This window comes from Pempheris klunzingeri, chromosome 4 (genome assembly GCF_042242105.1).
Source record: "Pempheris klunzingeri isolate RE-2024b chromosome 4, fPemKlu1.hap1, whole genome shotgun sequence".
In the NCBI taxonomy this organism is placed as follows: Eukaryota; Metazoa; Chordata; class Actinopteri; order Acropomatiformes; family Pempheridae; genus Pempheris; species Pempheris klunzingeri.
The window spans coordinates 16,018,033-16,034,303 of record NC_092015.1 but is presented as its reverse complement, the minus strand read 5'-3'; the positions used below and the strand labels follow the sequence as shown (position 1 = coordinate 16,034,303).

Here is a 16,271-nt window from a genome sequence, read left to right as displayed (position 1 = left end):
CATTTGAATATAAAGTGGAAAAGGCCAACAAACTGTACATGTTCATCCCATCTGCGCTGCAGCGACATATCCATGCATACACATTCAAAGACATACACCTACACACATATAACCATTATCAATCCATGCAGAAAAACTGCCACACAGCCCAGCGCACACTAATTATTATAGTCACATATGCCACTGAGCCCCACTCACTGCACGCACACACACAGATTTACACACACAAATTACACTGATGATACACTGATTATAAAAACATTAGTCTAAGGAAGCATGTCATCTTACATCTCAACCTTCATGCATAATAAATACGGCGCATGCATACATGGATGTATTCTGTGTGTGGGTGTGTGAGAGCCTATGCAAATGGCCTATATGCCATATATGTTAGTGTAGCCATTGTTCCCAGAGCGCTTAAGATGACACTTATAGGGAGGTGATGGGTTGGAAGGCAGGTAAGCTGTATGTGTTGAAACATCACATAAACAGTGTTGGATCTGAAAAACAGATAGTTTGGAACAAGGAAATTACAGTATATTTATTAGTTAGCAATTACATTGAATAATAATAATAACCCTGATGATGGTGATGATATATATATATAACATTTTATGTTGTGCAAAACAACTACATATGCATCTATGTCTTCCATTCAGTGTTTGATGTGTGAGCTTGATGTGTTTCTGCCCCTCTTATACCTGAGGCCACGCGTTTGATTTTACACTTGGATTTTAACTCTTCATAAAGTGTGTATGTGTGCATGCGACTCACCGACATGGGCATAGTGACAGCCTCCCAGTTGGTGTTGGATGCAGACAGAGGAGGGTCATACTGCGGGGATGGACAGCAGAAATAATCAATCAGTAACTGATCAATTGAGCAGGCAATGGGTGAGAAAACGTTCTGTAGAGACGGAAAGGACAGACGATTATCGAATACACAGCAAAACTACACACAGAAGCTAAATGACTAAGAAAGGCTTGCTTGGTGTTTGGCTAATAAAATCACTGTTAAGGTTTTTGTTAAGGTTTGGTTAAGTTTAGTTTTTTTTTTCCTAAGTCGTTGATTTTAAACACAGCTTGTAGGAGATGAGGTGGAGTTCACATGTAATCTAAGGTTATCCAAGAAATTCAGGTATCTGCCTGTCTACCGGAGGTACCGTCAGGATGTCAGGAAAATCCTACAAGAATTTCCAATGAAACCGGTCACAGCATGCCTTTGTGTGTGTGTGTGTGTGTGTGTGTGTGTGTGTGTGTGTGAAAGAAATCAAGCCCTGGTCAAAGCATGTGTAGGTGATAAACACTCATCAGATTGACATATTCTGCACACACGCAGACTTTCTTTGTCTTCCTCTTTTTCTCTCTCTCTCAAACCGAAACACACACCCACACACACTCAAACACTGTCTCTGGCATCAACCTCTTTACACTCACACACATAAAATCTTACTGGTTATCGAATCCCTCTTCTTGAAGAGTCTTAAATACCATCTCCAGTCAATATGGAACAGTTAATCTGTCTCAACCACACTTCAAAGACACGCCGTCCTCACTTTGTCTCGGTGTGTGTGCCTCTGCGTGTGTGTGTGTCTGCTAATGTAATAGAGTTGACATCAAAGCCTGTCAGTGCGCAAAGGTTTTTGTTTAACAGATTCCCGCATGTGGCCTTGTGGATAAATGTACTCATAGACACAAACACACACCCAAACCAGCTGTGCATGAGGTCAGAAGGTTTCCTGTAAGTGTTTGTGTGTGTGTGTGTGAGTAAATGCACGTTAACAGATTCCTGGTCCCATTTCCTTTTACGGTTAAATACTTCATGTCAAGCACGTCTGAGCCACTTAATAAGACCGGAGAAACAGGGATGAGAACATGTAGAGGGAGGACTAAAAACCTCTGAGTGTACAGACTACAGTCACCTACCAGCTATAGCACCAAACTTTAACTCCTCACATATTCATCTCATGATTACTTTTATATTCAGTGGACATATGATATGCAAATGTGTGTTTGTTGAAAATGTAACCGAGTAGAAAGTAGATTAAACCTTAATGCAGGTTTATGCTTTAAATCAATAGTACTTTGGTTTACTTATTGTGGACACAAAACATGAATTGTTCCCTTTTAGTTCTGGTGCATTTGATGTCCACGCTGACTTATTACAATTAAATGAAGTGCATTAAGTCACATGGAGTGACTGGTATCTCATTCAATTATCAGTTTTCAACGGTTCTCCTTTGTCTGTGTGGAGAAATCAAATCCTGGAGAATGATAGCAAGTCATGCTGCACTATTCCTCTGGAGTCCAAAACAGATGAACAGGTAGAAACAAGACAGAAAAGACATCAGATCACTTCCTCGGCAGGTCACAGTCAGCAGAGGGACTTAGTAGAACTTTATCTTTTGGGTTCATGCTAGAATCACATGTTCCATCACAGAGGCTGGTTTACTTTGCTTTCACACCACAAATGGGCCGCAACAGAATCTGACAGCCTGAGATCAATTTTTTCAAGAGGTATTGGTTTTGTTGTCTGGTGAGTGAGTGTGATTGACAGCGTGCACACAAGCCTAATGAACCAAATCAAACGGGCAATTGTTTGTTTGAATCACAAGGAAACAGGTTTGGTGTGACGGCACCCTAAGTAGTTAATAATCTACAGATACTACCAATCTACTGATTAAAGTTTTGTTATAGAAAGCAGTGCAAACATTTGAATTTTACAATTTTACATTTTGGATGTAGTGATGTCTCATAATAAAGAAATAGCAATGGATGCAAATAACCAGAGTAAATTTCATGGAACAATTTTCAGAAATGGCATGTAAAATGTGGTGGCTACATCCGCAGCTCCTGCTTCCAATGTAAAAAGTAATCTGCAGGACATGGGAGGACATTTTCCAGAGGGTTTTAGTCAACTTGCTAAAAGAAGTCCATTTTGTAGTTAATACAGTGTCTTGAACGATCTATGAAGCAATATTTATCATTGAAATCAGAAATAATATTTCAGGCAATATCACCACGTTCACCAGTGGAGAGGGAACACATTCTTATTTACAGTAGCAGTCTAGTGGAGGGGACACCAGGGAGCTGCCCTTTTCAACCTCCATTTTGTACAGTTGGACACTGGAGCAGCTCAGGATTGAGTGTGTGGTAGATGGTGAGAAAGGCGAGAGTATTTCCCTGTCGACTTTTACTCCACATGACCAGTTATCTCGCTCCCAGTCATAGGACATTAAGTTAGTAGATAAATCACACCAGCCACATTTATGTTCTCTCATCTGTGTCTCAGTCTAAGCTCATTTTCAAAGCCAGGAAAATGCTCCTCCTCATGTAGCTCAGTGGCTTTTCTTGTTCTTGTAGAGTTTACTGTGATACCTCTGCCGCATATTTGTGTGAATACATCACCTTTTACACTGTCTTGCAGCGATTGACATTAAAACAGTAGTAAAGTTAAACTTATCGTAATTATTCAAATGTGCTTTGACATTATCTACACTTGGACTGCGTCATTTAAGTGGAAATTTATGATTTTACTTTAATCCCAGAAGCAGCAGCACAAGTTTGCTTGATGTTCGCAAACCAGCAGTGGGGTACTTGGCCATTGCTATACAGACAAAGAAATTTGTGCCACCAAATCTTAAATAGGAATGTGAACTGTAAATGTAAACAACATCAAAACCACATTAATGAAGAGAATAATTAAGCAAATGATGATATGACATTTTACTTTTTAGTCATAGTAGATACAAATGTTTTTGAAAGCATTCAACTGGTGCTGTTTATCATCAGGCTTTATCAAATACACACATATGGACACAAGAATGTGTTATTGGTTACATTTCAGGTCATATTCCTGAATCCAGTCCGTATGGGAAGCACACATGCCGGATGACTCAGGGTGGGATTCTGGGAACTAAGATGGATCATATTTCCTGATCAATAGACTTTTCCCCTCTGCACCTGGCTTAGCAACACTACCCAGGAATAACGCCCCAATAAGATCAATATTGACGACAAACAAACACAAAGCAGGACCTATAAGGCTCTGAAGTCTTAAAAAGATAAACTTAGAGCTGCCTCTGTTCCCAATAAATACAGCGAAGCTGATTTGTACGTTCAAAGAGCCTTTCTTTGAGCCTTTATAACCAAACGGCTCCTAAAATGTTTATCTTATGCAATCAAAAGCACTCGTTACTTCATGTAAGGCTGCACTGCAGATGAATCACACCCGCTGAAAACAAGATTTGAAAAGGATCAGAGAATAATGATTTGAGGGGAAACAGTGACATGAATAATGAGTAAGGCCTCTGTTTGACTGCAGTGTTGCCTGTGGATGGAAGGATTTTGTTTCTTTGGAGGGGGAAGCAGTTGAATTCTTATATCAGACACAAAGGTTGATTTTAGTTCCAATCTGTCGAAACTTACCCAAACTAAGAGATCCAAGAATATTAAGACCCAATCTGAGTCGTGGCCCCCATTTGAGTGTTTCATATATAAATAAAATCCAGACGAATTGAAGTCACTTTTGTTTAGATATAGCCACGTGACATGCTGTCTGCGTTCCAATTAGCCAGATCGCAAGTACGATTGCAATCTGCCTTGGTTTTGCCGGCCTATGTGCATAAGCATCACTCTGCCTACTGTTTATCTGTGCATGCCTCACTCCAGGACTGCGAGAAGAAGCTGTTTGGTATCGGCTAAAAATTACCAGTAGTTTAGCAGCTACCGAGTGTAACAATTGTGCAGAACAACACAAGCATGGGTAACTCGAACTGATGGACTACGAGCGAGACAAATGTTTCACTCGTCTTCATGGCTCTCACTGACTCTGCTCCCTCACCCCCGGATCAATGCTCTCTCCTCCATACATCAGGTCAGTGGTTGAACTGTTCTGGCATCAGATAAATGCTAGTAAAAAATACTAGCTGTAACATCAGCTGCTGTTAGCATAGGGAACCAGGTCATAATTGGTCTGTACGGATCCATTGTGACCTATTAGACCAGTGTTATTAGACCAAGTGAATGATCTATCCAGACCTGATAAGACAAACATAATTTGGACCTGGCTCAACTTACATCAGCTTTTGGTTAGTAGGAATCCAGAGGACCTGTGAGGAGCTCCAATCAGACAGGCAGAGATTCAGACTGAAAGTGATGATAGCTGTAAAACTCAGACACACAGCTCTGAAACGTGGCAGAGACTTAGTAGTGAAAATTTGATTTGGCCTTTATTGACTCGCTTTTCCGCTTCCCTATGACTCTACTCTGCCATTTCTCTCTCACACGCTGATGCTGTTTTACTTTTCCCTCGTGGTTTTTCTTCTATCTAGTCAACCTCAGTCCACTCCATATCTCACTACCTCACAAATGCCTCTCTTGCAATCTCTCTCACTCTGCCTCTCTCAGTTCAGGTTGTTTTAGTCATTAGCTGACATGCTGATACCATCTCAGACACCTGTTCTCTCCCTCCAATGCTGCCTCTCCTCATTCTCTCTCTGCGCCTCTCTTCCTCCTTTCCTCTCTCTGCCTCCTCTCCTCCTCCCTCTTATCTGCTCGACAGGTCTGGAGAGAACAAATTAGACCTGCTAAATTAAGCCACACACAGCTCCAGTCTCGCTGAAGGGAGGCTGTGTGTGTGTGTGTGTCTGCGTGTGAAAGATGGAAAGACAAACACAGGAGCTCTTTGAAAAATGGGTAAAACGGATCAAATAAGATAAGCTCCCAGAGCTGGATCCTGTTTTTAATGTACAGAGTTGTGATTATTTGACCAGAGGAGAAAAACAAAGAGTTAAGACTAACAAAGAGAGAGAGAGAGAGGGAGAGAGAGAGAGTTATATTTTGTGGTACTTTTACTTTGTTTTGAACGCAGTGATGATGCTCTCTAGTATTTCTGGTTGAGGTCATACAGGTTAATCAAATCTGGCTCAAACATACAGTTTATGGCTACGAGATTCCTCTGTTGCCTTTAACCTGCGTATCGTGTCTGCATGTCTGCGATGGTCTTGATTTTATTTCCATTTAACACCACTTCAATCCTGGAGTCTGGACATCAGCTAGAAAATAATCTGATGTAACTGTGGTGATTGTTTTGCAGTTATATGAAGATTTGTGCAACTTCAAATGCTTCGCACAGTGTATCACATATGTCTACATGGATATATGGACAGAACGTTTCTAAAACTACTTCCCTGTACCTTGAGTGATCTCCAACTCAACCAGCTACAGCATTACCATGTTGCTACATAATGCAATTATTGCAATTCATAAATAATAATAATAATAATAATAATAATCCAATAATATATTATGTAAAGCACTGTGACAGTGGTCATTCTGCATTATGAACAGGCTACGTTTACTTTTTGTTCTGTACCTTTAGTTAAGTGACACTTAACTAAAGACTTTTACTTGTAAATGAGTATCATTACACTGATTAAATAGATATTTTAAGTTCTACTTAAAGGATAAGGCATAACAGGTTTCTTTTGTAGCTAAAACCTGACACACAACAGCTTTTGCATCATATCCTGATACACTGCCTTGCAACAGTAAATACTAATATATCAAGTGGGTATAAATCCACCGCTAAAACTAGTACCCAACAACTGCACTATTTACTCCAGTTTGTGTGACATTTGCCAAAAACTACAAGGTCCAGTCCTTGGAGGAAATTACTGAGCCCTTTTTGAAAGAAATAAACTAAATCTACCTTCACATCTTCAGTAGAAACCAATACGTTTGGGACTGAGTGCCACAGACAGGGTAGGAAGGTAAGAAAGAATTGACTAACACAAGAAACAAACTGAAGCTTTTAGTGCAAATTGCAATGAGATCCAGGGTAAATGTTTTCACAGGAAATTAAAATGATTGTATGAAAGTAAAAGATCATCTGCACACACATCTCTTTGTCTCTGTCCTGCCCTTTACTCCATCTGTGCTCATACCACATTTTTTTCTCCCTTTTCTCAGATAATAAGCGATGCCACCGGTTCAAACCTGACTGTGATGCTGCGTCTCTTCCCTTCTCTCTCCTCTCATAAAAGAAGAAGCCAGGGAATATCTTTAAATGCCTCTCTGTCTCTCCACTGTGCTTTCTCTTCCCCTTTACCCTCTGATCATAGGGTGGGAGAACAACTTCAAATCAGAGTTCCTCTCCTTTTTCTTTCCTTTTTCTGACAGAATGACAAAGCTAATCTCCTTATCCATTCCTTTGACAGCCTTTAAAAGAACCTTTTCTCAACTCCCCTCTTGCCCTCCTCCACCTATCCTTCCTTCTCTCCTCTAATGTTGAGTGGACGTGCGAGAAAAGAACAGCTTGCTAATACATTTTGGCATTTTATCGACAGTGTTACTAGATCCTACCTGTCTCTCCTCCCCCTTGCTCTCCCATCTATTTATCTCCACCCATAATCCCATCTCCTTCTTTTATTGCAAGGTGGAGGTAAAAGCGGGAAAGAAGCATTTTTGCCTGGAGCACTGCAGTGGTACTTGAACTGAGCCCAAAATTACTAAAAACTTTAACCTGTTTATACCAGCTTATGATTCATCGTCAGGTTTGAGTGATACGGTGTGCATTTGTCTGAGTGGAAGTCTTACCAGCAATGAGAAGTAGACTTTGAATCCTGGCTTTGCAACAAAGTAATCATCAGACTTGAAGGTGACTCTGAGCATGCTGGTTTTGGAGTTGAGACTGGGTGGTGCTTTCTGCCCACACCAGCGACCCCAAATTATAGTGCTGGTCTCTGACTGGTCCTCCACTTCAACAAAGTCATACCTGGGGCGTGAGAGAGAGAGAGATGCAGAGGGAAATGAAGGCGTGGGAGGGAAGAAGGAAACATGGAGTATAAAAATTATGTAAAAAAGAGAAAGGATGAATCTGTTGTGTGCATGTCCTCATACATGGATGACAGAAGATTTGGGAAAGCAGTTATATACTTGGATCTAAGGTTTTGTAGTTTTATCCCTTTTGGTAATGGCACTTATCAAGTTACGGTAATTGCTAACATCTGGGAATTCAGTGACTTCGCCAACCTCCAGCACAGTTTACAGACTACTTTCACCTGCCACTTACTGTACTAATCTTATACATGTAAAGTTGAATTAAGGCAAGTGTTTGACATTTTTGGAAATGTGCTAATTCACGTTCTTGCTGAGTATTACATGAAAAGATCAATACTACTGTCATATCAACATGCATCTCAAGAGCAATTAGCTTAGCTTAGCACAAAGAGAGGGACACAGCTATTTGGTAAGGATTAAAAGATGGAAGATGGAAGGTATCAATGTGTGAGTTTTACAGGTGCTGGTGGGAAAATTTGGTTCCCTTTGGACAAAGCCAGGTTATCTGTTTCTGGCTGTTTCCACTATTCATGCGAAGCTAAGCTAACCAGCTGCTTCATACTGAATAGAGATGTAGAGTGGTATCAATCTTCTCATCTAACTCTCAGCAAGGACGTTAAAGTTATTTTCAAAAATGTTGAACTGTTCCATGTTTTAGATAATCTGGCTTAATTGTTGCCTTATTTGCAACCTGTCTGACTGCTTATAGTTTTTATCTATCACTGTGTTAGATGTCAGCGACTACATTAATGAGTACAAATAAAAATGATGTGTCACAAAAATATCTAAAGTGTGTACAATTAGCTGCTTCTGCGACTCACGAGCACACTCCAGCTTAATTTTAGGGTCTTAAGGTACTTCAGCTCTGTGATGAGACAAGTTTATGATGCATTTTGCAACCACAGGCCACCCTGCCAAAGTATTTGACAAGTAGTTTGCAGGGAAAGTTTTTGGCTAACTTTGTTAACACGCCAGCAATCAATGCTCCAGTCAATTAGTGAGTCCATCAATCAAACATACACAAATACACAAAAACACACACAATCAATGTGGCAAGACACATCTGAAAAACCGGGCAAAGCTGCTTCCTCCCTCTACATACTTTTCCAAATCTCTCCTCCCCCTCTTCTCTCCCCGCTGCTCCCTATTGTCTTTTCAGCAAAGTGCTTACAAAGATGGCTGAGTTGCATATGGGGATTAAAAAGTCTACTTTCTCCCCCCAACCTTCAAGGACAAACTTCTTATAGTTCCTGCCAAGAAAGTAAACTTCAACTATCCATTTCTTTCATAGTGATTCCACCCCCTACAACTTTTTATAATATTTTGTCTCGCATCCTCTCAATCACAGTTTATTGTTGATGTGCTAATGTGCATATTTTAACAAATCATTTTCACATATTTTATTGTTCCTGTTTTACGTCCTTTCAACTTGAGACTTTTGCTCAATAAACTTTTTTCTCTTTGTCGCTCCCACCCGTCCTCTCCATCATTTCTTCTCTCACACTCTGGTTCTTTAATCACTGTTACTTTCATCTGACTTCTCCCCTTCACTGCCACTTGTAATTAATCAACGCTATCCTTCTTTCCACCATTCAGGTATTGTCCCTCTCTCCTTTTGTCTGTTTTTTCTCATTACTCCCCTCTATCAGTTCATTCTATCTTTCTGAATCCCACGTTTTACCTGCACACTCCATTCTCAGCCTCCTCCAGGCCGAAGTGTCCGTCAAACTCCAGGTGTATGCGGCTCCCTGGCGGTGACAGCAGTTTCCATGACAACAGCAGATTGCGGGGGTAAGCGTTGGGGTAGCGTGGGCTGTGGATGACTCCGCCCAGCGTCGTTACTGTGATGTTTTCCTCTTTGCGGTACATGTCTGTGGTGAGGCGATTGCTGTCTGTTAGTGGTTACAGCTAATCAGTTAGTTAGTCCAGTTGTAAATATACACTCGCAAAAGCAGCCTGTTCACAAAGACATTTACATAAATTACACAATCTACATGACAAAACCTTTTTGGATTTTGGCACAGACAAACAATACAGATACAAATGTGACATTTTAGTCCAAGACAGGTACTTTAAATCCAGCTTACACAGCTAGCTTCTGCCTAATATATAAAGACCTTATCGACATTTTTGGAAATATGTTGATTCCCTTTCTTGCCAAGTATCAAATTAGAGGATGATACCACTCATACATCTGTCCCGTAAGCAGGAAATTACCACCAGTAGCTGGTCAGCTTAGCTTAGCTCAGAGACTGGAAATGGGAACACAGCTAACCTGGTTGTGTCTGAAGGTAAAATCCTAACCTTTTATAGCAGCTCTTGGGAACAACCAATAGACACACTGACATCATTACTGTCAGTCTGAGCTAAATACTGTTGCAGTAAAATATATACTTGTCAACACAGGGAATAAAGTGTGCATGGCATGTACTGTACATTGAATGTAACACCTAAAAGTGTGCGTATCAGTGTCTGTCACTACAGTGAAGATCATCGCAGTACTGTGGCAAAAGCAAAAACAAGGCATCTACAGCACACTGTCTCTGTGCTCTGTTCACTTTACTAGCTCACCATAAAAACATGCACACACTCAAAGAAATACTTCATTCTAAAATGAGATAATCACAATATGATAACATCTACCTATCTAATATATTTGCAAAACGACTGTCTGTAATGGACTCTGCTTACTTACTATAAATTCTGATGTGCTTTCTAAAGCCGTGTTTCAAGTGTTATAATGGCCCATCGTTACTGAATAAAGTATAATCACACCTATTGCATGTCTAGTCCTGATTAATCAACACATTAATGAATTTCATTTTGATATTGCACAAAAATGTATTAATTGTCCTTGTTACTGATTTTTTGAAAATTAGAAAAAAATTGCGTACACACACACACACACACACACACACACACACATTCTAAGGTCAGGCTGTTTGCTGAAGTAGGCTGACAGAGCGGTATTTTCTGAGGGGTGTGTGGTTTTTGAGAGAGAGAGAGAACTGAATGCATAATCAAGGCACCACAGCCTACGCCCCTGGGAGATGATGATGACGCTTTGGCCCTTTCCTCTATGTCTTCACTGCTAACTTCCCTCCTTTCCTGTCCCCTCTCCCCCTCACTTTATGTTACTCTTCTTTGCTTCAGTCAGTAATTCTGTCTCATCGCTCATTCAGCATTCTTCAGGAGTCACACCTCCTGCCAATTCTGGCTCTAGCAATTAACACTGTGCCAAAGCGTGTGTGTGTGTGTGTGTGTGTGTGTGTGTGTGTGTGTGTACATGTATTTGTGTATGAGAAAGTATGTAACTTTAAGTTATGAGCATGTACGCATGTGTCAAAGTGTCAGTGTGAGTGTGTGAGTGTGTGCGTGCGTGCGTGTGCATACATGCATGAGTGTGTTTAGGTGAGTGTGTGTGTGTGTGTGTGTGTGTGTGTTGAGGCAGGGTTTGTTTGTAATGGCATTCTTCCACTCTGCTGATCAGAAGCCTGCCTGTGTAGGTCCACTCACTCATAAAAGTGCTTATGTGTCAGGAACTTTCACCCACTAAGGTCACTGGGGAATAGAGCTTCAGTGTGTTTGTGTGGCTATGTGTGGTGCACACACACACACACACACACGCATCAGAGGGCCTAGAGTTTGATCCTAGAGACGATTTGGATTAAAGCTCAGTGTTTGCTGAATATTTGAAAAACAAAATTCTTCATAACTTCTTACAGCATATATCTAACTTTCTGTAAGGAGCTTTCTAACATTCGTTGGTGTCAGTGTTCCCTGTCTCTGCTGTTCTATTATTACAATGATACAGGAAAAGTGTAACTGCAGCAAAGCTACAACAGACTTGTGGAAGCCAGCACTAGCTTATCAGCCCAACTCCAATCATTCTGATTCACTTAACTTGGTCTAATCTCTTCATGCTGTGTCACGGTTTGTGTATTTTATTGTTTTGTCGTTGAAACTGAAATCTCGTCCACCTTGGAACCCAGCATCTGTTGTATTTGTTTGTCCTGATGAAGTTTTGCGTCTACGTCTGTTAAATCCTCCCTAATTGCTATGGCTTTAGTTGTTGACTGGCTAAAGATACAGTAAGTGGGCTTATAATTTTTTTTTTCCTTTTCTACTTTCTAAAAAAAGGATATTGTTTTTGCACAAAAATAACAGACTGCTACCACTAATTGTGTGTGTGCATGATGTTGTGTGTGTGAGAGAGAGACAGAGGGAGAGAGGAGAGTGTTCTAGAGAGAGAAAGCATTAAGAAAAATGAAGACACTAAAATGAGAAAATATGTAAATTTGCTCAGGCAGCACTCAGCTCTTTTGGATGCACTTTCTCAGTCGCACCATTGACCTGACTATAAATCATGTAGTGATGTCTGACAATATTGCAAATTCATGATACAATGAGAAAGGAGATTTGTGTTAAAGAACTAGTGCAGAGAATTGACAGCGCTGAAAACTGGCAGCTACATTTCTTCTGCCTGCTATATGAGTTGAAGGATATGATTTTGGGTAAAAGGCTGAAAAGAAATCAGCAGCAGAACCCCGAAAAACTGAGGAACAGAGACAAATTTTAGTTTATTATATAACTCAGCACTACACCGCACTAGTCTTGACATGTTAACATACTGACCTTTAGCCTTAATAGTGTTTGAGGGTTTTCACATCATTATTGAATTAATAGTGCGGGACTGAGACATCTTCTACTTTAAAATAGTCCCTAACATACAGACAAGTTAACCACAATTATTGGTTCTGAGATAGGAATACACCAAGCCTGTAAATGTCAGTCACCTCAATCCACCTGAACTGGTGTTTCACGCCCAAAAACCAGACTGAGGGCAAAAAGGCTCCTTAAGCATTGAAGATGGCTGGTAGACACCATGTGTCTGCTCGGGGGCGGTAAAAGACTGAATAAACAGTCCCAGGAATCTCTTATCTTGGAGAAATACCATTGTTTTCTAAATGTAGTGTAACTAATTTTGGCCCTAATGTTTTTTACAAACATTTGCAACATAAACAGCCCGTAAGGTTATCTACTGCTTTTCACCGAAGCCTCAATATGAGACCCATTAAATCATGGGTCTTCCAGGACCTGTTTTCTGAGCCAGTCACATAACGCTGTTTTAGTCTGAAATCGACAGAAAGTTAAAGTTCTGCAAATCTCAGGAAATAAGATGATGTCAAAAGTGCTGATAATATCACTGACAGTCTGACTCACACCCCTAGATTTAAACACACACATACTCACGCATACACGTAATGTCTGACACTGTCAATTAAGCTTTCAGACTCCTGATCTAACACTTTAATAACCGTGACAATGATGCTGTGTGACTGTGTGATGTGTGTGCATTTCTATGTGTGTGAGCGTGGGAGCAATTAAAGTGTGTTTGTGGATGTGCCAGGTTCAAAGAAAAAAGTCCTTGATTGTATGTGTGTATTTGCATGGATGCATGTCTGCCAGGATGCATGTGGGAAAATTCTCACTAATTAAACTTGGCTCTCCCACCTCCAGTGCAGGGTGTGATGTTCTTCATGCCTCCGAGATCTATTTCTGATCCAAGTGCCAATCACGCTCTGATCACCCAGCAACCAGCGTGCATCAGAGACCGAAATTAGCTCTGTGAAAGTTTTAAACTTCACATTTCTCTCTTAATTAAAAGTTGATTCTAGTTAAGTCACAGGTGTGAAAACACTCACCTAATATAAAAGATCACCCCATTTTAATCCAGAGTCTCTTTTCTGTGTGAACCAAACTATTTTTCTTGAGAGACAGTTTGCATAAGACACATTCTCACTCAGAGACACACTCCCACAGGACATTACCTATAACTAGGCAACCCCATTTTCCATATCTGCCACCCCATGTCGAACACATCCTTTCTGACTTTCATCTTCTCAAAATGAATTCTCATAAGCCCCAACACTAGCTATCAGGACACACATAACACACTTTTAGCTGTGAAAAACTCCCCAGAGAAATGTGATGTTGCTGTTCTCTTCCTTGATTGTGTTCCCAGTTTCTATCTAAAAAACAGGTTTTATACTGTTATGGATTGTGGTTGATGAGTTTTCAGATTGTTAAATGATCTTATAACCAAAATGATTTCATAATCTTGATTTATGTTACTGTTAAATGAGTAATTTGGCACTTTGGAAACATGCTTATTTACTTTCTAATGTTGTGATAAATGAGCGTCACATAAAGTCGCTACATAAATGCAGCTTAGCTTAGCACAATGATACGGGGGAAAACAGCGAGCCTGGTTCTGGCCAAAGATAACAAAAATCTACCTACCAACACCTCTAAAGCTCATTAATCAACAAGTTTCATCTGTGATTTGTTTGTGTCTGTATAAAAACTATAGAGCAACACTGACAGTTTGTAGTATCTGTTTCTTGGCTGGGAGCAGTACCTGATTGGAGTCTCTGTTTGTTGCCTGGCAACTGAAAGCAAATAACTGTATTTCCCAAAATGTTGAACCAGTGCTTTAATTATAAGGGACAGAAATAACATGTCAGTACATAGAGAGTGCATGGACATTTCAATGATGGGACCAGGGAGTTAAAATATCAATCTGTTTGAATGTTAAAACTAGGCACCTGAAAAAGTCTGGCATGTCAAGGGAAAGACTAATTAATAAAGATGTCTGCACGCTACATGGTAGTTTGTATGCAGCATTGGATTACTTTGGCTGACTTCATTCACATTGCGAGACAGTTACTGGCTGAAGCACAGGGTCTAGTAAATACAGTTTGAATATTAAGGAGGACATTACAATTTGGCATAAATGAACCCTGGAATGTAACTCCAGCTATGATCTACAGAGATATTTGATTTAAAAAGAGACAGTGGCTATTATTACTATCATTATTAGGATACACATTTGCTGTTATGCCCAGCTATCTGCTGAATTGTTTATTTATCTTTGTTTGGAAACAGAATGTAAAACATTGCCCATTATCAGCAAAACCGCTGGTAAACACTGTGTGAGCATGTGTGTCCTTGTGTATGTGTTTTTGTATAAACATGTGTGTATGTGTGTATGTGTGTATGTGTGTATGTGTGTATGTGTCAGTGGTTTATGTGTGCACAGTGGGCTTGTATGTGCACATCTGTTCCTCACTATATATGGGTCTGTGTTTGTCTGCATGTAAGTGTGTATTGGTTGTTGATGCGGGAAGCTGTATTTGCACCCTCAGAGTATTCCCACCCATGAGAAATAGCCCAAGCCTTTTCCATCTGGCTAAATGTTAGCTCAAGGCCTGCGTGTGTGTGTGTGTGTGTGTGTGTGTGTGTGTGTGTGTGTGTGTGTGTGTGTGTGTGTGTGTGTGTGTGTGTGTGTGTGTGTGTGTGTGTGTGTGTGTGTGTGTGTGTGTGTGTGTGTGTGCGCGCGCGCGCGCGCGCGTACGTGCATGCATCACTGTGCTGCTTATCAAAACCTGTGCTGGCTCCACTGTTTTGCCACTCTCTCATGGCAAATCAGCCTTAAATATTCTCCCTTGTTTCTCAGTCACGCCCACACAAGCATAGGGGCATGAAAAAGACACACACACACACCCTGGAGGTGAACACTGCATGCCGAGGGGTGTCAGCTTTGGTCAGCATCGGCTCTTGCCCCACATTTCTCCTCCTCTCCGTTTTTCCCTTCGTCTATTCCTTCCATCCTGCACCATCTTCTTGGCGTCTGTTTCCCTCTCCCTTTGACCACGACAGACACACCAAGGCGCTAATTTTTCTTTTCTTTTTGGTTTATGCTAATGGACACTTGATATACATTCTCACATTCTAAAATATTTCACGCCTCAGGGACCAAGGTTTAACCTGATCCCTGAGGCGTGACCAAGGTTTGACTTGGTCCCAGAGGCATGAAATATTAATAGACTGAAAATAGACAAAAAAAAATACAGTGCGTCACTACCGCATCTCTCTTCCTCTTGCTTCACCTGATGTCTTATTCTTTTCTTCCAGATTACCATTTTGGTGCAACCCCACCTTTGCTGCTAAACCAATTAACTTCCATCACTTTCTTTTATGCAGAGACTGCATGTTTTTTTTAGAGTAAAAGTGTGGGGAATTGGGATGCTGAAGTGAAGAGATGGCATGGGGAGGGAGGCAGAGTATAGAGGGGATAGACAGGAGGGACCTTTCAGCTATTCTCCGTAACAAAGTGATGATCAAAAAGGAAACTACATGTTTTAAGAATGTGGGAGTGTCCGGTGCATTAGGCAGGCCACATAGGCATTCATCTGAGACTTGCATGCGTGCTGAGGCAGCTGGGGTGTGCAAATCCGTGAATTATGGAGGATTGCAGGCCCTATATACAATTATAGAATAGAACACACTACATGCATTATGTCCCTTCAGTTGGACACAACATAGCTGCTGCATTAGCTTGATGGCCACAGAGCTGTGGTCAGAAAA

At 40.7% G+C, this 16,271-nt stretch overlaps 1 protein-coding gene across 1 annotated transcript in view; it reads right to left on the bottom strand.

Annotated features, from left to right (window-relative positions):
* Positions 1-16,271, bottom strand: part of pdgfd (platelet derived growth factor d) — a 45,880-nt gene that overhangs the window by 13,156 nt on the left and 16,453 nt on the right. The window contains exons 2-4 of the mRNA XM_070829732.1: positions 9,523-9,712; positions 7,599-7,776; positions 775-834 (exon numbers count right to left, since the gene is read on the bottom strand). Coding sequence (XP_070685833.1) covers positions 775-834; positions 7,599-7,776; positions 9,523-9,712 — 428 coding nt within the window. The remainder of the gene's footprint in view (positions 1-774; positions 835-7,598; positions 7,777-9,522; positions 9,713-16,271) is intronic.